This window comes from Anguilla anguilla, chromosome 10 (assembly GCF_013347855.1).
Source record: "Anguilla anguilla isolate fAngAng1 chromosome 10, fAngAng1.pri, whole genome shotgun sequence".
Lineage (NCBI taxonomy): Eukaryota > Metazoa > Chordata > Actinopteri > Anguilliformes > Anguillidae > Anguilla > Anguilla anguilla.
In genome coordinates this window covers 32,778,389-32,801,815 of record NC_049210.1, presented here as the reverse complement: position 1 = coordinate 32,801,815, position 23,427 = coordinate 32,778,389, and the positions used below count along the sequence as shown (strand labels likewise).

At 43.5% G+C, this 23,427-nt stretch overlaps 2 protein-coding genes across 7 annotated transcripts; one reads left to right on the top strand and one right to left on the bottom strand.

Moving 5' to 3' along the window:
• The first annotated feature begins 664 nt into the window (after positions 1-664).
• On the top strand, positions 665-10,976 carry ankrd34bb (ankyrin repeat domain 34Bb). The gene is made up of 4 exons (XM_035380284.1): positions 665-1,320; positions 8,062-8,434; positions 9,030-9,650; positions 9,742-10,976. Exons 2-4 carry the CDS (start codon positions 8,138-8,140, stop codon positions 10,510-10,512), a joined length of 1,689 nt encoding a protein of 562 aa, XP_035236175.1. The 5' UTR covers positions 665-1,320; positions 8,062-8,137; the 3' UTR covers positions 10,513-10,976.
• A 2,270-nt stretch (positions 10,977-13,246) lies between these two features.
• On the bottom strand, positions 13,247-22,564 carry fam151b (family with sequence similarity 151 member B). 6 transcript variants are annotated; one of them, XM_035380287.1, is made up of 6 exons: positions 21,994-22,252; positions 21,247-21,369; positions 20,901-21,066; positions 19,935-20,152; positions 19,288-19,439; positions 13,247-14,130 (listed from the first exon to the last, which is right to left on the bottom strand). In XM_035380287.1, exons 1-6 carry the CDS (start codon positions 22,121-22,123, stop codon positions 14,098-14,100), a joined length of 822 nt encoding a protein of 273 aa, XP_035236178.1. In that variant the 5' UTR covers positions 22,124-22,252; the 3' UTR covers positions 13,247-14,097. The 6 variants fall into 6 exon arrangements, with proteins under 6 accessions (XP_035236178.1, XP_035236176.1, XP_035236179.1 ...); XM_035380285.1 differs by having other exon boundaries at positions 19,304-19,439; positions 21,994-22,246; XM_035380288.1 differs by lacking the exon at positions 21,994-22,252 and adding an exon at positions 22,434-22,564 and having other exon boundaries at positions 13,831-14,130; positions 19,304-19,439.
• Positions 22,565-23,427: the final 863 nt, after the last annotated feature.

Genomic DNA, 23,427 nt, shown 5'->3' with positions numbered 1-23,427 from the left:
AAACATGCACCCTCATCAAACTTTTTTGTTACATTGTATTTATATAATGGATATTTCCTGAAACGATTCAGCTTTTAACAACTGTGGTCAAAAACACAGCAGTAGCACAGTGCTTAAGGGTTTGATTCTGAAAAATCCTGATATTCATCGAAGCTCCATTGCCACTTTATTAACTTGCCACACAGCTGGCACTAGTGCCATGTACAGTATCTGTTACTTTTGATTTGTCCAGTGAATTTGTTCAGGTATTCATTAAGTAATGATGGAATATACAGGTCGATGTCCTTTGGTGACACCCCTCGACTGGTCACAAACCCTGACCATGCCAGCACAGAGGGTTTCTTAGGGGCGATGCATAACTGCCTAAAATATCATCAAGGAATGATGTGATTTGATTGGCTAAGTAACCAAATTCTCACCTATCTCACCTGTTTAGGGGGACCCTTAAAATGGCACACACCTTCCTTAACTGACAAAGGGCATTGCAGCAATGCCCTTTGTCAGTTAAGGAAGGTGTGTGCCATTTTAAGGAATAAAGTGACAACTGGGATAGGAAAACAAAGGATAGGAATAAAGTGACAACTGGGAATTCCCCAAAAATTAGGAATATAGAAGAAAATGTTTTTAATAGGTTGTTTGCCATTTTGACTGCTGACAAATCACGTCACGGCTGTCTCCCTCATAGATCAATGTGTATGGCTGGGTGAGAAGTAACATGCATATAAACATCAAATCAGAAATAATTAGAAATTACTTTCTCAGGGTGTTCAAATATTCTTATCAAAGGAGGCAGTGGAAAATGGGAAAACACACCTTCTGCACATACGGTACCTGAAAGCACCTCACGCCTCATTGTGACATCACCAAGAGCTGACTTCCAATTGGCTCTCTCCTGTCACTCACTGTAGAAAGTCCACCCTCTCAGCCTGGCGTTCAACCCTCAGCCCAGCAGCAGTTAGATGGTTCCTCTCACTCTCTCTCTCTTTCTCCCCCCTCCTTTCTTTTCTCTCTTCCTCTCTCTCACTCTCTCCTCCATCTCTCTCTCACTCTCGCTCTGTCTCAGAGCAGGCAGCTGCCGCCAGACCTGCGAGCCCAGTACAGTCTCAGCCTGTTAGCAGGTCCACCAGTCCCTCGCTCACACCCACACCTCTCAATCCCTTCTTCTTCCTTTGTAGTCATTATCCCTGGAACCCGCCTGATAGGTCTGAACCAAAGTGTCTTTTTTTCACAAGTTGGACTATCTGCTCCTACCCCAAGATGTAACTCTGCCAAGGAAAATACTTTGAGCTGAAAGTAAAGCTTCATGACCAAGGATTAAAGGCAAGTAGATCCCTTAATATTTCATGAACATGGTTTGACCGCATATTATATAGTTTATATATAGATAAATTATGAACTGTGCATGAATTATTTAAATGTCTGGCTATTGTTGACAGTTGACAGTTTTATCAAGTGTGGTGGCAATTCTCAAGGATCTTACATGGTTTGCTTGTAACTTTCCAAAAGGGGACTGAATTTATTTTTTGACAGCAGTACAGCAGGCAGTGAGGTACAGACTGAGCTCATGGTAAGAGACAGGAGACTTTTAAAACATCAATCGTACACATAAAGTTTCTAAAGCAAGTTTTTAAATTACATGATGCGACTTTAAAGGGCAGCTCGTCTTTTGAAAAATGTTTTCCATTAGCCTGAGGGGAACAGTTCAGTTCCAAATCTAAGGTTGTAAAAATGTAAGCTGTCTTTACATGTGAGGGCTAATAACTACGAGGCACTCCGTATTTTGATATGAATCTCTCCCTACAATTTAGAAGCTTAATCTTTTTGCATATCTGAAAACATGACCTTGGTGATTGTCTCTGACAAGGATGGGCACAAATTATGCAGATTTAAAAAGGAATTGCCTCCTCTCTAGATGCAAATCTCTTATCTAAATGTGTCCAACCACTACAATTTCCCTGAATCACAGACTTCAAAGCACATTTGGTGACAATCAATTCCCTGCAGTAGTTGACCTGCAATATGTGGACGGCAAAAAAACAACTTAATACAACAACATGAAATATGTATTAAATGACTGAGGGAGGCATGCAAAAATTCTATTATTTATTTATTTTTTTTAATGGCAGAGATTATCCAGTATAAACATACACGTCAGATGATGACATGCTTCCTGTAAAAAATATTACTCACCCCTTATTTTTATTTAAAAAAAAAAAAATATATATATATATATATATATATATTACTATTGTAAATTTATTGTTCACTGATTTATTTACGCACGGTAATCCAGCAAAAAACTGCTGGAGTCCAGTTGTAATAGTATACCTACTCAGTGATAGTGGTCAGATCCTATGTTTGGTGGCCCAACTGAGTGTAGTGTAGGAAACGGTTCCATAGTTGTCAGTGAATGGGTTGTATAACATCCAGAGCTCTCTCTTAACTAAAGCAATGCCTGAACAGAGAATTGCACACTGATTGAATTGACTGGAAATAATGGAGCTGTGACCACAACACGGCAGCAGTTCATAATGTTCTTCCTGAAGCTTAGGCGCACGCCCAGCTCTCTTGGTTGCTAACGGCTGTAGCTCAAGCAGACGCGCGGGGAATGATCGGACCGGCTCCTGCAGCAGCCTTTATGTGAAATTATCAGGTTCTCCTGTTATGTTGTTTATTTTCCATCGCTATCCCAGCAGTCACGTTCTAAAGATAACCGCGCGAGTGGTGTTTATTCGCCCTCTGAGTCTGTGGTCAGATAACGCTCTTTGCTCGATCCTTTGAAGCTTTGGTAACTTTTTATTATTCTTATTATTCCTATCATCAAGAAACCATGAACTTATGAGTTGCTCTTTTGTTTCATTTATTCTGATCTTTCCGTGGGGTGGACCATGGAGATTGCGCAGTAGAAATGACAAATAAATGCAATTATATTTTTTAAGCTCAAAGTGGTTTGACCTTGTTAGGCAACAGCAGTAGGCTGTTCTCGATTAACTGAAGCCCACCCTTTGATTTAAGTAATCATGAGGTAGTTGCTCACTTAACAAGTACATCTCTGTGATGAGGGAATGAAACAACCATGTACAGACTATCTGCAACCAGTCAATACCTGATTCAATGTCCAGACTAATCTTAGCTCATTGAAAGCCAGCAGATTTACGGATAGCTCTGATGTCCCACTTGAATGAGCATTGGCCCCCCACTTTGAAGAGGGACTGTTGCCTGACAGTTAGTATAGTTGGGCTCTTCAGCACATGTTAGCATGATGAGATTTTTGTTCAACTATGCTGTTAACCAATTAGCTACTAGCACTGTGGTGAAGGTGCCTGAATCCTTTCAGAAGTGGTGCATGTTGACATTAAATATAAAATTTAATTTTTTTCAGAGCCCCTGTGCTGTCTATGTTAATATATAGTCAATAAATATACAGAAGACTTTAGTAAAGTGCTGAATCTAAGATTCGCTGGCTCCATGCTATGCGCAGACCTCTGACTTTGAGCCCCAAGGCTATCTATTTTGTCTTCTTTTCCACCTAAGGACTGTGTCATCGTTGAAGCTGCATATTTAGACACAGCGTTCTCTGTCACACAATGACCCCCCCCCCCACTCACTGCGAACGCCAGAACCGGAGAGACTTTACGTCAATGGAGGGAGTGGGCCGGCATTAGAAATTCTCTCTGTTCGCGCTCGGCATCAAGGCCAATGGCAGACATTGCAGAAAGCTGCAGTTTAAATGCCAGCTCTTAGATGCGGAGTTAACAGGTTCAGAAACGCTGCTTTCGTCAACTAAATGTGAGACACTAAAGACGTAGCAGTTACAAATCCTGGTAGCAACCGTAAATCATTTATGGTAATTGATTTTGTTGATTTAATTTCCTCTATGGGGTACAGGAGGTAATTACTCATTATGCAACCAGTTTAATTTCTTTAGAGAATTAAGGACATTATACTCTGAACCAGAAAGTCAAGGCCGTTGATACCACTTTCCAAACCCTTGATACCAAGGGTTTCCAAACATTTGAGTCCTCAACCCATGTAGCCATATGAGCAAAAAAATAAATGAATAAATTCCATTAAGATCTTTGATAAATTAAAATATGTTTCCTCATTTGACAATTCATTTAATCAACTTTTTCTTTGAGTGTGAACCTCATCATCTTTTGTCTTTATTTAACATAACATGGTGACGAGAACAGGCCATTCAGCCCAACAATGCTCGCCATTTTCCTCCCACTAAAGTCTACCTAGTGCTCAGGTTACCAACAGATTAGATAGTATCTAGCACCATATCAACCCTGGTCCCCCAGAGCCCCCAGAGTTTCTGCCTCTACTCCATGACCTGCCGAGCAATTCCATACAGTGTCTGAAGTAAAAAATACTTCCTAATGTCTGAGTGCCAATTTCCATTAATGCCCCCTCGTTCTACTAACAGAACTCAATCTGAAGAATCTCTTGTAGTCCACTTTGTTAATCCCTTTTGAATTTAAAAGCCTCAATCAAATCATCCTTAAAGGAGACCTTTTACTAAGACTGAAGTTGTCAACCAGTAAAACTAAATAATGTAAAATGCTCAGCATTAACTAGCATTAAGTTTTTATGTGTCCTAGAGGGGTCACCAGAGTAACATGTCGTATAAGGTGCAAAGGTATCAGATTTGATTTAATATCATATGAACATTTATTGTGTGGATTGATAATATAAAAATGAAGCAATGTTAGCTGGCAAAAGCCCCAAGTAAATATACACTACATTTCCCAAAGTATGTGGACACTACTTCTAATTAGTGGTTCAGGCTATTTCAGCCATACCCATTTCTAACAGGTGCATAAAATCAAGCATCCAGCCATGCAGTCTCCATTGACAAACATTAGCAGTAGAATGGGTGGCACTGAAGAGCTCAGTGACTTTCAGCGTGACTCTGTCATAGCATGCCACCTTTCCAACAAGTCAGTTCCTCAAATTTCTGCCCTGCTAGAGCTGCCTCAGTCAACTGTGAGTGCTGTTATTGTGAAGTGTAAAGGTATAGGAGCAACAACAGCTCAGCCGCAAAGGGGTAGGCCACACAAGCTCACAGTACGGGACTGCTACTGCTGAAGCACGTAGCGCATAATAATCATGATAATAATCACCTGTCCTCAGTTGCAACACTCACTACAGAGTCCCAAACTACAACGTCAGCACAAGAACTGTTCATCAAGAGCTTCGCGAAATGGGTTTTCGTGCATGGATTTTCCGAACAGCTGCACACAAGCCTAAGACCACCATGCGCAATGCCAAGTATCGGCTGGAGTGATGAAAAGCACACCGCCATTGGACACTGGAGCAGTGGAAACGCATTCTCTGGAGAGATGAATCACGTTTCACTATCTGCCAGTTTGATGAACAAATCTGGGTTTGGTGGAATGCACAGTGCCAACTGTACTCACCCAAATAGTATTTTGGTGGAGGAGAAATAAAAGGTTGGGACTGTCTTGGTTTGGGCTAGGCCCCTTAGTTCTAGTGAAAGGAAATCTTGATGCTGCAGCATACCATGACATTCTAGAGAATTGTGTGCTTCCAGGTTTGTGGCGGGAGACAGTTTGGGGAAGGCCCTTTCCTGTTTCAGCATGACAATGCCCCTGTGCACAAAGCAAGGTCCATAAAGAAATGGTTTACTTAGTTTTGTTGCGAAGAAATTGACTGGCCTGCCCAGAGCCCTGACCTCTACCCCATCAAACACCTTTGGGAATTGGAATGCAACTACGAGCCAGACCTTATGCCCAACGTCAGTGCCCAAACTCACTAACGAATCCCTGCAGCCATGTTCCAAAATCTCAGTAGATGGCTGTTACAGCAGCAAAGGGGGGTCCAACTCCATATTAATGCCCATGGTTTTGGAATTTACATATGGGTGTGATGTTCATCCATCCATCCATCATCTATACCCGCTTATCCTGAGCAGGGTCGCGGAAGGTGCTGGAGCATCTCAGCATGCATTGGTCGAAAGGCAGGAACTGGAAAGGCCGCCAATCTATCGCACCATTCACTCACATTCATACCTACGGGCAATTTAGAGTCTCCAATTAGCCAACCCGCATGTCTTTCGACTGTGGGAGGAACTGGAGTAAAACTGGATTGACCAGTACTCTAGTGTATAAAAAGTGTATTAATACTCTGAACATGAGAGAAAAACAAACAAAAAAAAATGATGCATGCCAGCTTTCAATAAATAACCTTGCCTTTTCTGTGAATAATGGCAAATATAACCTTCACATTCATCCTCTCCTATTTGTATTTGGGCTCTCCTTCACAGAAGCACCTCCCTCCCCTCACCAACACTCGTGTCTTCTTTACAGCATCCTTAGCCTTGAGATCCTCAATTTAGTTGGAAGAAAAACATTTTTTCACTTTTTTTTAGTTCTTTATTATTTTTCTTCTTTGAAAAACTGGCCTCATTATGTCTTAAAGTTATCTTCCCACACAGACTGTACTTCAGCAAGTTTGCTCTTGTACACTTTCAACCTTTCCCCGTTATTCAATGCAGGTAGATACAGTATATTTCCACCTCGCTCTCTCTCTCCATATCCTCTCCCTTACTCCTTTACTCCTCTCCTCCTCTTCCTCCCTGTCCTGCTGTCCTCACCTATCTCCATCTCTGCCTTGCTCTTGCTCTCCCACTCTCTCTCTCTCCTTTTCCCTTTCTCTATTTCCCCTCTCTCTTTCCTCCCCCCTCTCTCTCTCCATATCGTCTCCCTTGCTCCTTTTCTCTTCTCCTCCTCTTCCTCTCTGTCCTGCTGTTCTCGACTATCTTCATCTCTGCCTTGCTCTCGCTCTCCCACTCTCTCTCTTCTTCTCCCTTTCTCTGTTTCCCCTCTCTCTTTAATCCCCCCCATCTCTCTCTCTCTCTCTCTCTCTCTCCCTCCCTCCCTCCCTCTCTGGAGACAGACATGACATTCTGCTGGTCTGTAGAGGAGCCAGAAGAGGCACAGAGACAAGGCCAGCGTAACAATGGGCCGCTCGAGTGCGCCATGGTACTCCGTCACGCCGAGAGCAAGCTCAAGCGTCCTGCCCTTTTCATACCTCATCTGAATGGAGCCTTTACACTGACAGACACCCAAGGTTTTTTTCTTCTTTCCTTTCCAAGCCAGTGTGCTTTCCATCGATAACGCAGGACAGGTACGGCATATTTGGCCAAAAAAAACGAGGGGCAAAAAAAAAAAAGATAACTGTTCGTGCTCTTCTTCGCCAGAGCTGTTGAATAATTACCCCACCGAGAAACTGAGAGCAAGGCAGGTGAACACGTTGTGCCCGCGCATCTGCGAGAGGGTACTTTACATAACCGTGATTAAATAAAGGCATGAAAACTCATTATATTTCAAGGTTCGGGTGAAAAAAGCCTTTCAAAGAACAATAGACCCGATTCAAAGGTCTCCGGGATTTTTAGCATCCCTGTCAGCGAAATGCGAAACAACAGCATTAATGCACTTCAACTACAAAAGGAGAGGAATGAGCTATGAAACTTCAATCAGCTGAATATTCATTTTTAGTGGCCGGTTCATTTGATTTTTCTTTCACTCTGCCTGCACTGTAGGTTCTGTCAACACAAACGCAATTTATTTTTTCAGCTGCTTTTGTTCCACTAACCGTTCAGGAGATATGTTTGCAGACACCGTCCAGCCGTTTACTGGGAAAAGGCAGGCTCTCCAACAAGGCGACCATTAAAAGGGGCCCCGTGAAATAAGCATGGATGTAAACTTTGTATTCCTGTCTTCTCTGTTATCACTGCTTTCTATTATCTAGGTTTTCAACCCTGCTCCTTGACTCTACAGTTACCCCAGTATCTCTGTAGTGGCATGCTTTATTGATAACTGTGTGCAAATGGTTGTTAGGTAGAGGTGGAAAATCCAGATGGTTTTACAATATGACATTTTCGTATTCATTTTTAGCTGGAATATTTTCCATAATCCAGTCTCTTTCAGCATTTGGTTGTACATTCAGTGGCTTCCACGTGGCTGTTATTATTATATAATAATAATAATAATAATAATAATAATAATAATCTCAGTATCCATCCTTCCTCTGTAGGCCCAAGTGAGAGAGCCGTGCCCCCAGCTCCCTCCATGTCTGAGCTGGAGTCAGAGTCGCACTAGCGGGGGGAGGGATGGAGGACGTGATGGAGGTGCGCACGGACGGCAGCTCCCTCCTGAAGGCCGTCTACCTGAGCCGCCTGCGCCTGACCCGCCTGCTGCTGGAGGGCGGGGCCTACATCAACGAGAGCAACGACCGCGGCGAGACGCCGCTCATGGTGGCCTGCAAGTCCAGGCATGCCGACCAGCAGAGTGTGCCCAAGGCCAAGATGGTGAAGTACCTGCTGGAGAACAGTGCCGACCCCAACATCCAGGACAAGAGCGGGAAGACCGCCCTGATGCACGCCTGTCTGGAGCAGGCCGGCGTGGAGGTGTGCCAAGGATTAACATTCAACCCCTGTGTTTATGTCATCATGACCACTTATCTTTCTGAACAATATAACAATGGTTTTAAGTAAGACTAAAGAGTTAAGAGTTTAAGAAACATACATATTTAATAAAGACAATAACATAATATCCTTAGTTGATCTCCTGACAGTTGATTTTCTCCTTGATCTTGACCAGTTCTTAGTTTTTACCCTAGATGTGTCATCAACTCATGTTTGAGTGCACCAGACACCATATTCAACTGTGCGTTTGTGTTTCCCCAGGCCACAGGAGGACCCTTACAATGCATATAATTAGGGCTCTACCTTGTGCAAATCAGAACTATAGATACACATTTGACACGTCTGTATTCAGGTCTACTGCCTAGCAACGCAGTAATAAAGACAGGCCTGAATTCAATCAACATTCATCCTTAACCTTGACTTGCCAGCAAACGTAGGCATTACACTTTCTTCTTCACAGACTCAGATTGGTAAATTAGTCATAGCGATTGCTGAACTCACTAAACAATGTTAGATGTTGGTTGAATCCCAGCCTTTGTCTCCAAGGCCTGTGTTCAGTTCTCTTTGTTCCCACAAGGTGGTGTCCCTGCTTTTGGCCAGCGGGGCTGACCCCAGCCTGGAGGACCGTTCTGGCTCCTCGGCCCTAGTCTACGCAGTTAATGCCAGCGACAAGGAGACCCTGAAGGTGCTGCTGGATGCCTGCAAGGCCAAGGGCAAGGAGGTGATCATCATCACCACCGACAAGTTGCCCTCCGGGCGACAGATGACCAAGCAGTACCTCAACGTGCCCCCACCGCCCGACCTTGAGGACCGACTCCACTGTTCCTTGCCAGCCTGCATGTCCCCTTCTGAAATCGACCTCCGCACCTCGCCCCAGGCCACCGGTACCGCCACACAGCCGGACAAGCGCATCTTCAGCTTCAAGGACCCCGGGAACCCGGCCGCCGGTTCCTCCCAGCCGGGCTCCCCGACCCGGGACCTGAACCTGGCGGGTTCGGCGAGGCTCCTGCACCTGCAGCGGCTGCACTCCGAGCCCTGGCTGAAAATCCCGCCCTCCCTGGCCCTGCAGCAGGGCGCGGCCTCCTCCCTGGCCGAGAACCTCCTGGACATCACCCCCGAGGAGGAGCTGTCCTTCCGAATCAACGGCATTACCATTTCCAAGACCCCCATCAGCCGCCACCAAAGCATCGACATCAAGGTGAGACCCCATCTTTTGCGCGATTATTACGAATATGATGATGTTTATGATTATGATTAATGTAACGGTGATGATTATTATCATTATGTAGGATGGGGCTGGGCTGAGTAAGGCCCTGGAGCAGGCTTCCAGCTGTAATAACATCGAGGCAGGGCAGGGGAGAGGAGTCGGATGGCTAGGCAGGAAGATGTCGTATGACGATATCTCGTCTTTCCACTCTGCCTCGCACCCGGAGCTCCACCGTAACGGCGGGGTCGGGGCTGGGGGCGGGGGATGCCCTGTACCCATCCCAGTGGACAAGGACCCCGAGTCCCTCCCCAACCTGGCCGTGTCCAGTCTGCGAAACATAGTCCAGCGACGTGTCATTGGGGCGGTGGACCACTACAGCTCCGACTCCCAGCTGCCCCAGTTCACCGGCCACGCCCCGGAGGACTGCAGGGGTGGGGTCGCGGCGGCTGAGAAACGCAAGCTGGTCTCCACCCGCTCCTCCACCCTCGGCTGCTCCCGCGAGTCCCTGGAGGGAGTCCCTCGGAGGGGGGCTGCGATGGAGCGCAGGGGGTCAGGGGCGCTGCTCCTCGACCACATTTCCCAAACCCGACCTGGCTACCTGCCCCCGCTCAATCCCCACCCGCCCATCCCGGACATCGGAGCCAACGCCACGGCGACGGGCGCCTTTGCCGGCGGTGCCGCTGGGGTGGGTGGCCCCGCAAAGACGGGGCCTTCGGGGGCCAAACACATGGTGCCGAGCGCCCCAAACTTCCCCAGGGATCTCAAGGCCAAAAAGATGCTGTTGAGGCGTCACTCCATGCAGACGGAGCAGATCAAGCAGCTGGCCAATTTTGAGGAGATCTTCGGCCGCTGACCCCGCTTCAGGATCCCGCCGCGCTTCACTCGATTGCTGCACCCCTCGCTGGAGTCCAGGTGTACCACTCTGCTATCGCGAAACCATGTTTCTACTGTCCATGCAGCGGTCCAATGAACCACGCAACATTAACATGGTGGCCATACGTCCTATTATTTTTCCCCAGTGTTGCCACTCCTTTCATAAAAATTACGAGCACATTACCAGTTATTTCAGGACACATTTACGGACACATCATTCTCCAAGCGAGAGGCCTTAATTTAACAGGCACTTAAGAGGGAGGCACTTAAGAGGGATTTCTAGACAACCTTCAGTGTCAAATGGCATCTCTGTGACAACTTTTAAGGAGGTAACCAATGACACGTTCGCTATCAGACATTCCAGCCCTGTTTTCAAGGGCGTTCTATTTAACCTAGAAGGATTCTAGCGATACTGGCTGCTTTTGTGTTCATGGTTGAATTAAAAAACAGACAAAAAATAGACACCATAAATCTCCTGACAACATAAACTGGCCTCTGTACTTTTCAAACTCAATGTTACATTTGTTTTGTTGACAAGCAGTGGGCTGGCCAAAACGGAATTATAATTCTACTTCGACTCAACAGACACGCTCTTACGGGAAACCCAAGGCCAACTGTCAAAAGGAGATAAAGTTGACTTGTGTGGACATTATACGGCATGACAAAGTTACCGAAAAGAAAATCAGTCAACACACACAAGATCAAACACATTAACATGAGAAACCGCAAACTTGGCTCATGTAACAGGAGAATGCCATAGTTCAACATGATGCAAATGCTTATGTAAATTTACCTAATGGGGAAGCCCTAATTTTAAAGAAACTGTAGCTGGTCTGTTTGGTCAGTATTCCTCAAAATGTATCTCTGAGCATATCCATGCATACGGAATGTACAATTGAGAGGTGACACAAGGACAAACATCACAGCATCTTGTGTGAGTAGAAGAAGACATTTTAAAGCGGGGATTAGAAGGTTGATTGTGAAGCTCTGTGCTAAGTGGGCTTGTGTCTGGGACTCTTAATGTGACATTTTCTGCTCCCTGAATGGAGTGAACATTGATGATGTAACTGTCTTTCATACAACTGCATGTCTTTATTCATGCTTCTCAACACTGTTTATTAATTATCAACTGTGTAACAGCTTTGCGTGTTAGGGCACTGTGGGTGATTGCGGATTGCGGACACATAGGCCAAAGAATCGAGGAAGCATTTGTTCCGGATCTTTTCTCTCCACCATTTATAAGGTGACACAATATGGTGTCATTCATTACAGATAAAACTGTATTGCTGGATCAACAACCAGTTCCAAAAATCCTTCTTGGCTGTTGGCACGTAAAGGCTGTGCATTCACTCTTCTACAGCTGAGGCTCTAACTCAACTGTAAAAGCCACTTTTCTACAAAAATTTTCAACCTCATGCAAATCGCACTGGCAACACTGCCAATTAATGTGATTAAAATACTGCCTATTTTCACTTGACACAAAACCTCCGATGCATGAAAACATATCGGGCTTTTTCAAAAATAATTTTCAGTTACTCGTTATTAAGGGCAACGAAGTGGAAAAAAAAACATAACTGAGACAGAATAATAAGGCTCATTATACAGAAAGCGAAACATGTTTAATTTATGAACCCTTACAAAAATCCGAATAGACAAACTACAAGACAAGAATCTTAATCAAAGGGTCCAGCTGAAGTTCTGGAGGTTTCATAGTGCCTTCTGGCCTTTGTTTTGCTTCAACATTTAAGTGCTTCATTTAAATGACTGATTGGCTGAAAGGTCCATGCAACAGTCCTGCTGCAGACAATGCAGCCTATCCAATATTTTCCCTCCCGATTCTCCGCCCTCGTGTTCTGTGTTCTCTGATGTCACAGACCCTGAAATGACGTCTGTATGATACCGGTTATAAAAAAAACCCTCTGTTATGCTATACATAGAAAACCGGCTGTGGCTCCTCAAATATTTTCTCTGATAAGGCTGAATATCAGCAAGGCTTCAGTATAAAGCAGTGCCTAGACACACAAAAGCCCTGAAGAAGCCATTCAGCCATTCAGCCAGTCAGACGCACAAGAGACGTTCCCTGCAGACCAGAATGGTGCCGAGAGAGTCTTCTCTGACTGCAGTCTAAAAAATGAACAATGGGCACATTCCATATAAGGATATCAAGACTTTTTCTGTGATTTATAGACAAAATGGAGGTTGTTTATTTTACATTTAACAAGACAGGTCAACTCAGAACTGAATTCTCTGATGCAGTGATGACCGTGTGAGTAACCATCTCATGGAAATGTGAAGTAGCTCTGCTTCTGGAACACTCCATGAGTCAGGCTGAACCAGAGGCCATCAATGGCTCCACTCCCTGTCATAATGAACCCATTTAGGCTTTTAATTATAAAACAGCGATGAAATGATTACCAACCTGCACTGAAGGGACAGTTAAAAGTGGACACATGCACTGGAACACAAATACGCACAATCTTTTGTTGTTTTTGGTCCATTTCTGTTCTCTGGTTTTCATCAGATGGGATGTATTATAATGAGGAAGGGGCCTACTTCAACTGGTTCCATTTTCAGTACAGTGGTGCCATCTATCTAATGGCAAAACAAGGGACTGTTGTTGACCGTGGGGGAGCAGCTCAGCAATTAACTTTTTATGTAACGTGTTATCTGCTTCACAGATGCCCTCACCCAGAAAAACATGACTTTTTCTTTACTGACCATGTATATAGGTGAAAATTTATTCAAGCTTGAATTAAGTAACTTGCACAAAAGTACAGCAGCGGTGACCTGGCAGGGATTTGAACTTACAACCTCCACAGTTCCAAACCCAGTTCCCCAACTGCTGTATAATGATGCTGCCCTGCAGAATTTGTATTTTGTGATCCCAATACTGCAAGGGAAACATCACACAAAGCCCACGTTGTAAATATGAAGTGGACACTGCAAATGTTTCGGGTACAGCTTGTTTTGAATCCTGCAGACAAATCGCCAAAATAGAAATTAAGAATTAAAAATATATTGAATCAACCCAACCCTTACTTCAACATGTGTCTGTAAACATTATTCTTGTAATGTCTTTTGTAAGCGGTTTTATTTTTGCCCAATCTTGACAAAAGCCAGCCTGTCCCATCATTGCAAGATCAAAATTCGATACCATACTTTGGGAGTGTCACTACATCAAAACTTAGTGCTTTAGCAGGATGAGGCATCCAGCAGCCCTAATAGCTGAGGATTTAAAAAGGTAACCCAACCTTAGCTTCAGTCTTTCTCTACAGCTTTCAGTAACCCAAAAACTATGCAAAGTCTTAGATTAAAGCACAAGGTACCTTAGGCTGTTCTTTGAGTACAGCTCACTGTGCAGCCCTTTACTCAAAGTGGGGTCCGCACTGCTAAGCAATAACAGCCATCTCCCCACTTGTCCAGTTCTTATGGACTTCCATTGCCCATTTAAGAGTACCCCGGAAGTTTCCTGAAGGCGTTGCTCTGGGACTCAAGAAGGTCATAGTAGATCCTGCTCTTGTCAATGTTCTGCCTGTACGGCAGAAGGTCCTCCACGGCTAGCTCATCACTCTGACCCGTCCACACGGTCAGACTGTACCTGGGGAAGGTGAGGGAAAGGGACCTGTAAGCAGTTCAGCAACTTACATGACACCACAGCAGAAGATAATTGTTTGCTTTAGTGATATGGATCTCATCTCACTGGGAACTGGAAAGGCCGACACCACACCAAAAGATTCTAAACAGATTCTGTTCTGTTTTTCTCCGATGGTTAATGTTGTGATCATTCCTGGCCCTACTGTTGCATTTTCAGGTGGTGATATTGTGTGTGTGTCTGTGTGTGCGTGTGCGTACGTGTCTGTGTGCGTCTGTGTAGTTTTTCCACTGAGCTGAAGAAACGAATGCCTACAAAGATAGAGGCACATCACATCAGTTCAGGATTAAAAATGAACTGAAATCTTTTAAAATTTATTCAATCAAAAGGTCACTAAATACCAAACTAGGTGCCTGTCACTCAAAGTGTATCACCTGGGAGTTGGACTGAAAGACCGCTGCGTTGTTCAATTGTGAGGAGCCAGAACTAAAGGACGCATTAAATTGTACAGACTTATCCATGGCTGAGAGAAATGCAACAGACGGACGACAGTCCTTCTGACTTGGTAAGGAGATTAAGTCATTACGGCTAGCTCATCCCCTCGTCCACAATGCACTGCAGCCTGCTGGGAAAAGCGCGCGGCTCTGTCTTCGGCATTGCGAGCACGCATTGAATGTGACGCGTCGGGCACGCCGCCAAATCACCTGACCCCTGTTCCTGCCTCTCACAGCCACAGGAAACCTTCATTGGTATCCATATTAGCAAATCCTCCATCCTAACCACATAACTGTATAAGAACTAGAAGGGAAACCGCCTTCTCAAAACTGAGCTTTTTCCACGGCCCATAGATAATTCTCTGATTGGCCAACGTGACATGTCACATGAACGTGGTCAACTTGTGTCTTTTGCACAGTGTAATGGCTGCTAAGTAATTTGCAGCTAGCGACAGCGGCTAATTTATGATGAATTAGCTAGCTTTGTTAGCTAGCCAAGTCAGTTAGTCCATGCATAGCACCGTAGCATAGGGAAGAACATCGGGTAACACTGTGATTACCAGCAACTACACTGACGGTCAGTCAAACACAGATGTGCCCTTTTTTTTGTCCCACGGAACTCCTGCTACTAAGCTGTCACCATAGTTTTTTGCCAGTCAATTTAGTGAGCTCATTGATCCTAACACCCATGTCTGCCGGTCCAGGTCTTGAAGTACCATGGTGCCTGCCCAATTTCTTACTCAAGGTGAGAACTGAGGTATGACTCTTGAACAGCAACTGACTGTGTGCACTTCTTCCTAAATCAGTAATAAAAGCTTAAAACTTAAAGGCCCTTAATATTGCCATTAGGACTGTAGATAAATTCAGATATAACTGAGTAGCTTAACAATCAGTTTTCATTACAATGAGCGGTCCAGCATTTGCCACTAATGACAGGAAAGGCTTATTTACAGCCAGACATGAGAGGATGCTTCATTTAGAACAGGTGCAGCCAATTAAGTGGAGCCTGGAGTTACACAGTTAGTGAATACACTTAACTGCCCAACCACCCCAAGATATTCTTTCTGATTGGTTCAGGCAGACAGCTGCAACATTACAACTGCAACACACCTCCATATTTCACTGGACACTTAAAACCACAGGTAATGGCGCATGAACATGCAGTCATAAACATTGTATGAGCCTTATTAAGCCCAATATTGAGCTTCCTCTACATAATTAACTCTTTAACCTCTTAGCGCATTGCCCCTAGTGGTGGGCACGCCCGCGTGCCTAAATTACTAAACTCAAACATTCGGTGCTACTGCAACCAACGTGTGAGATGAAAACAGAAACGCGTTGTTTCCGTTTCATTAGTAGACGATACATGACAACTATGCCGAAAACGGAGTTTCGCAGCCCCACCATTGTCGCTCCCGTCGTTCATTTAACACACACCCCCTCCCTGCAGTCTCATCTAAAAAACACCCCCCACCCTTGACATAATGGACAATATTGTCTATCTTGGCATTCATAAAAATATTCTTTCACCACTAAAAAATCGTATTCCGTCATAGCAACAAGATAAACCCGACAATAGCCCTAAGATATGCCTATACAGCAGTGAAAACGCTGCTCACTGAATAACGAAATAAACGAGAAAAAGTTTTTAAAAATGATACCATGTCATTCTACAGTCAATATCTGGGACTAAATATTGAATAAATATAAAACCTTACTGTTGGTTTTACGTGTAGAGATGTCCCTTTTGAGACTGCGTGGTCATATATTGTCTTGGACAATCCGTTTGGGAAATATAGGCGCATCTGTGACGCCTGGGTATCTTCAAAAATAGCTGTGCGTAACACCACACCTGTTGTTTACGGCGTCGTCGTCCTTTTTAGTACAGTCTGACTTGATTTACAATTCATTTATTCGGTAGGCGAGAGTATAAGCTTTCTAACGATGTATAACATGTCTAATTCTGCTTTTGGAATAGCGTTTTATAGGTCAGCGTAACAGAAAATATTCATAGCATAGCATTCACTTACGCAATCACTCTGTTAGCAGACAAATACGATGCACCTAACGAAACGTGTTCAAGGATATTTCGTAATTTCTTGGAAAATACTATTATTATTGAGGACTTCTGAACATAGCTAAACCATATGTTTGCTGATAGACCTAGCTGACATCGTTTTCTGGAGCAAAACAGAAGCGAATAGAACAATATCATTGATACCGTCTCTGTCTCTATCTACTGAACATAGAGGAGATTTCATCATTGCTATGTAAGTATTACCGTTCAAAATATTTCGGTTATATACGTTATTTTTGAAATTGAGTATCTTTAAATAGGTTAGTGGTGTTATATAATGTAAATATTTCACACTGTAATGTAAGCGTTAGACGGAAGTGTAATAGTTTTTGTGAAGCATGCAACAGTGATGACGTCATAGCTGGAACATTGCCAAAACGTGGTGGACGGGTGAAAATTGTTTTCATGTTGTCTCATCCCCATACAAGAAAACATACGAGAGTACAGAGTATAGAAATACACACGAGTTAATTATTACACATTTAGGTACTGTACCGCATTGTGTGACAATGTTTTTGCATTATTTTTTTAATCTGATAGCAATGTTTCATCTTACGCCGGGCACCCACCGCACGCGTCGCGTATGCGTCGCGTAAACAGCAGGGCGAAGCAGCACGGCGCGACGCGTAGGGTGTCTCCACTGGTTCCGTTTGTGTCGCGCAAAGGCTTGCGTAAAAGCTATATATTCCTAGTAGCTCTCGCAGTCTGCAGTGGGCTTTTACATCGTGTATTTCACGTTTGTTCACGACTGTTGATTATGGGTTAAGTGAATACTTTGGTGAGAGACCTTTTTCAGTTTGTTAATTTGGTAATATTTCGTTAACTCGTAAATAGCCTACGTGAGAAAGTAAACGCTTTCAAGAAGTACCATAAACTTTAATCGCAACGTAGCCTGCATAACAATCAATCTCAAACTGTATTAATTTATTTGCTTGGTTAACAAGCGTGCCAATTTCACGAAGAATATGTAATGATCATAATAATAATAAATAATCCGTAATCAACCATTGGGAATTCCCGTGTCGTCTTGTCATTCACGTCAAAACATTTATAGGATCAGATTTAGTAAAATCAGCTAATCACGGCGAACGAAGACATCGGAGAAGTCAAATAGGCTGAGCGATGGTTGGTTAAAAACTACCTTCCAACACTCGAGCTAACAAACCGCTGCTCGGTGCATTAACTTCTACGTCATTCAATAGGCTACGTCTTTCTGTGGTGTATTTTCAAATTTACCCCACCCCCTACGCAAAATAAAATAACGAAACTAAGTTTGCCTTTTCCCCAGGTTCCAGTTTTTTTTTTTTTTTTTTTTTTTTTTTTGCAAGGACAATACAAAAACGAAAAGGCTTGTATTTTTTTAGCTGCTTATAAAATATCTGGGAGGTAACTAGGGACACACCCTCAGTAATATAAGGATGAAATATAAATCAGAGCATGTATACCTAGCATTTTAGAGCGTATTTCTGTGTATAAACAGGCCACCGTGACGCGCGACAAGCCGAAAAAATAGAACTGAAGCGAAAAACTACGCTTCAGTTCGCTTGTGTCGCGCGAGCTTCGCAGCTGGTACGCGACGCGTTCGCATCTGGTGGAGACGACGTCGCCCACTGCCGTTGTAATAACAGTACTTCAACTACGCTTCAGTTACGCGCGTAATACGCGCGTAGTGCGCTCGCGGCCGATACGCGTGCGGTGGGTGCCCGGCTTTAAACCCTCATAAGGGGCTCGTTTATATGCTTTATAATGGACAAAAAGCATTTTATTCAATTTTGGAGAGATTTTGGATATGTTTCTGGACACCTAGCTATTTTAGACCACTGTACTGACTGAAAGCTTGTAATTCCCATTTGAAAATTATGCAACAGTGATTTTCTTGAGTCAAAACAGTTGATTTGTAGTGAAATACATGGATATGTTATGATTTACAGCAATGCATAATTTAGACATTTTGGATAGATTTGGAGATGCTGGGTACACTGCTTAGTTTTTGCTTCATACATCTATAGTAGTTCTACATATCCACCCTTAGATTTTATGAACTTGTGGTCAAGACGTTTTTGACCTAGCACATGTATAGTTTAACCTCCTGCATATATTCAATCTCGCAGTATTTTATTGCGAACTTAAAAAGTGCAAATTTATTTTGGATTTTTTGTCAAAACAATTGCATTTGTGGCACTTTATTTCTTCCAAAATTATGAATATAAACTAATCTGTGTTAGTATTGTAAATTGTACAAATGTCTTGCTTCATTTAAGCCATTTTTTCAAGTCTCTGTGGTGTTCACGTCTGGAGTTATAAAGCTTTAAATAGGGTACCCCCTAAATGGGCAAGGATTGGCAAAATTTGGCTTGTGCCTTAAGAGGTTAAGATGTAAGATCACAATATGGGATTAGAATGCTCTTAACTCGGCAATCACTACTGCCAATAGAAAGCAATGGAGTCCTAGAAGACTGACTTAGAATTTAAAAAAAAAAAACATTACATAAAACAAAAAACCTACTCTTCAAAGGGTTAAATTTTCACAATACAGAAACCCCAACCAACACAACGGGGCGACATGGAGTTAGCACTGTGGAAATGTCACACCTGCATGGGGGTGTACCTGTCAGACTGTTGCAGGAGCCAGCTGAGCTGGGCGTAGGACTGTGGGAGAAGAGCCGCTCGTACAGGGAAAGTGATTGGCTGCTTCAGAAGCCGACACACCTCCTCCATCTCACGAACCATCTCCCAGCTGTATCCTGCCATGGGACCACCAGCACAGGGTTAGAAACTAATGCTTAATACTACATGAGGTAGAATGAACATCAATATAAATAATACCAACTTGATATTGAGCTTCACAGCAAGAGACTAACTTTGGTTAGTTCATTCAACCACTCTTCCTTAAGACTCAAGAGTTCCTCAGTCAATCAGGCTGGCCCTGTGCTATTCAGTTCCATACTACTACTTTGCCTTTTTATTCCACTGCCCCGAGGAGTCTGTCAGCTAGGTACAATAAATCAAACCCACTGGAGAAAATCTGAGAGAGTCTTCAGTTTGAAATCACCACATTAGACACAGCTCTCAAAAAAAGCAAATCTCACTCACAGTACTTTTACTACCATACATGTTGCAATGTAGGTCCTGCATTAAATACTAAGACAGCACCATAAAGAAGACAAAATAAAAGCCTTGCTACTTGTTTCACCAGTGAAGTTTCAGAGTAAGAGCCTGTGGGGAAACGGTAAGCTCACCGGGGTTGTCCGTGTTGGGACTCCAGCCCGTGGTCCAGCCGAGGGACAGAACATCACCGGGGTGCCCGGGCCCCACTGCCTCTAAGAAAGCCTGGGCTTCTAGAGGGGTCGCCTTCCCACCGGGACCAGGGAGAATATCCGCATTGATCCACACAGGAACGTGCAGCTGCGCCCGCACTTCCCCCAGCAGCTGCATAGAGGGCGCCACTGCCTGAAGGCTGCAATTTAGTTCAAGAAAATGAATGTGACGATATGGGAGTAGGTATCTACGGCTGACATTTAGGTACGGTGACCATCGGATTTCAAGAAAAGAGAACAGGGACCGGTGGGCATTATAAAGATAATACTAGGCTATTTGTTTATATATACGTAGGGAATAAACCAAGACAGGCTGTCCCGTTACTGGAAAATAATGTACAAAGGGGTGGTGATGCGCCCGAAGCAAAGCCTTATTATATGGTCTATGGAACGAGCAAAACCTAACCGGACATTTTAGAAATCAAGGAATTCCACCAGGACGGACATTTTCAGCCCCAAAACGAAATATCCAGGAAAAACAGTTTGCCTGGTCAGCCAAACTTAGGGTTTGGCCAACATTTCACCATTTCCTGACTGCATAAACGTGTGTAAAGGCCTGTTCAAAACTGTCATAAAGGCAACTTAATGTGGCTGCCTTATCTTCAAAGCATTTAAATATCAGTCTGTAGTATTATTTGATAGTGAAATGGCTCCTCATTGTGGCATAACAGCCTTATGAAGCTTCTCACCAAACCAGGGTATTGAGTAAGATCATTTTTTTCCTTTTTCTGTTTTCTCTGTAAAGTGTATTTGGGACAGCATTTCACAATAAATAAATAAAAAATTGGCAAATCACTTGAAAAGAAAGTAGCACTACAATCATTTTATCGTCATGTTATATTATAACAGAATAATATTCAGATATAATACAGATAGTACTATAACTACCTCTTGAAGTCTAATTTTATTCCCTTGCCAGACGCCATCACCTCCTTCAGCCAATCGCAGAAGGTGATGTCACTGTCGGTCTGAGGGGGATGGGCCATGATTGGCTCTTTGGGGTCGTGGCCTCTCATAATAATGTCCGCCTCAATCATTTGTGCAGAACCTCGAACAGAAAAGTAAAATTGAGCAGCAAGATTCAGTCCATCAGTGCAATTTTGCTAAAAGGTGTGAAATTTCTGTTAGCCCCGCACGGCAATTGAATCGCCGCGGTGGACAGAACACATAAAGGCACGCTAGAACCTCAGTCCCCGAGACAAATGATTCGTAGTCAAACTTTTTAATGTCTTACTTGTAAGTGCTTTGTTGATTTTGGCCTTGCTGTTGGCAGCATGGTACCACTCCACGTTCGCAGCATCTCTCTCTTTAATTTTCCCTTTGCTGAGATAGTCCAGCGTCTGTTCGCTCATCTTGCCTGTAAGCAGGTCAGTGTATCAGAATTAAGACGCTAATCACAGAAGCAAGATTGCAAGCGTTGTGGGACGTCAACCATGTCAGCTAACTAACCAGCTTTAAAATGAATCGTTCTGTCTGCACATTGGTCTGCACTCCCCCTTGGTAACTTTACTTGGCAATTAAGCTACTATAGACCACCGAAGTGTTGTCAGCTTTCAAGATCACTTCAGGTTCATTTTTTTTTGGTTTACGACTAAAATGGATAGGATTTGTAGTTCCAGTTTACTAATCGTTTTGTCCTTTAAATATGTGAAACCGACACATTAGAAATTCAGCCGGGTAAATTCATTGTATGTGTTATCAACACCATCTAGGGTGCGAAACTGTTACACACTACGTAAACAAGTAGACATCCATATTAAATCGCAAGCTGTCTGGCAAAGTGATAAAACCGGAATTTCTTATTTGGGTAAAAACTGACGTCACACTTCGGTCATCACTATGAAATTGCCAAGCCCGATTCGAAATGTTGCTACACTGCACTGCATCTCGTACAAGCTAACCACAAATAACGTTACGAGTGAAAAGACCAAAAGATCTTAAGATCGGACAGCAGACTGCTAACACTTAGCTTACTGCACACCTGAGTTGGGGAAACTCGGAATCTTGGTCTGTAACCTGTAAATAGTCCATGCTGCAACAACTACAATCAAGAAAACCGCGACGACGTGTACCCGGAAACGACGGGTCCAAAAGGGAGATCTTGCGCTCATAAAGATGCAGTTTAACTAGTTGGCTCAGTCGTGCACATTTAACTAGACGGGGAATAGCGCCTTCAGCTAACCACTCCAGTACTCCAATAATTGTGAATACCCGGAAGTAAGCCTGCACTGCGCATGTTCAGTGCATTTCGGTTCACAGCCTCAGCCACGAATGTAATGTCGCCCCCTGCTGATATCTGTGATTTTCATTCAAAAGCCAGTTTCTCCATTGGGCTCCATTCATTTGACAGCCAAAATGAAATACTTCCACACAAATATTAAACAAACTCCATGCAATATCAACATCATCACATGCCAGTACCTCAGACCAGTCCATCTCAATTTCTGCTCAAATATCTCCTTAGTTTATTTTCTGGTTTATTGAATCTTGACAGAATGGTGGTCTCCAAGACAAACTTTCCGTGTACAGAATATCAATTTGTGGTCACAGAGTCCAATGTCCAAGAAACCTCCTCTGCTCTCACTGTCCAATTACATTCTCTGATCCAGTAGTGAAGCGCTTACAACACATTTTCTAGTTTGTTGAGATATGAGCTGTTTTAGAACAAATGTTTTAGAAAAAATTAATTGGGATTTAAGCAGACCGTTTTCCCTAAGATGTAGGAGCAAATTGATATTAAAATCACGTAAAATAATATTCTTTCTTCAATTAGAGGTTACCTTCACCACATTTTGACTCTAAAAGTTCATAGAAGTCTGTTTTCTTTGGAAGCCTATAGCATACCCCAACTTTGCCTTTAGTTTAAGGAAGAAATAGCTCCACCCACACTGTTTCAGCACAGTTTCCTGCATCTTTGCATATGGGTAGACAGCAATATTATTCCTAATAAACAAACACACCCCACCTCCATATCTGTTGCGATCCTGTCGATAGACTGTGTAAGTCTGATAGTCCCCATTTACTTTAATGGGCACTCCAATGTTTTGCACTCAACATGCGCAGTACACGCTTACTTCTGAAGCTTGACAAGCTCAGGTTAGCAGAAGGCGTGCTGTTTAGTTAGTTTAGTCAAATATGCATGTCTATGCTTTTTTTTGCCTGCTGATCCAGCTTGAACTACACTTCTTTCACACACACTGGATGGTGGGAAATGTATGCTCTTCACTTGATCCTCTCCACAGATCCTCTCACAGAAGATCTCGGTAGTAAAAACAATGCAGGTAGCTAGCGCACACATACTCAGTGGTACACTGCTCCCATCCTGTAAATAGCTGGCCAAAACCAGCCCGAATACCATCCAGCTGCATTTCATGAGCAATGGCAGTCTGAGCAGTGGATGCACATGCAAATTGAG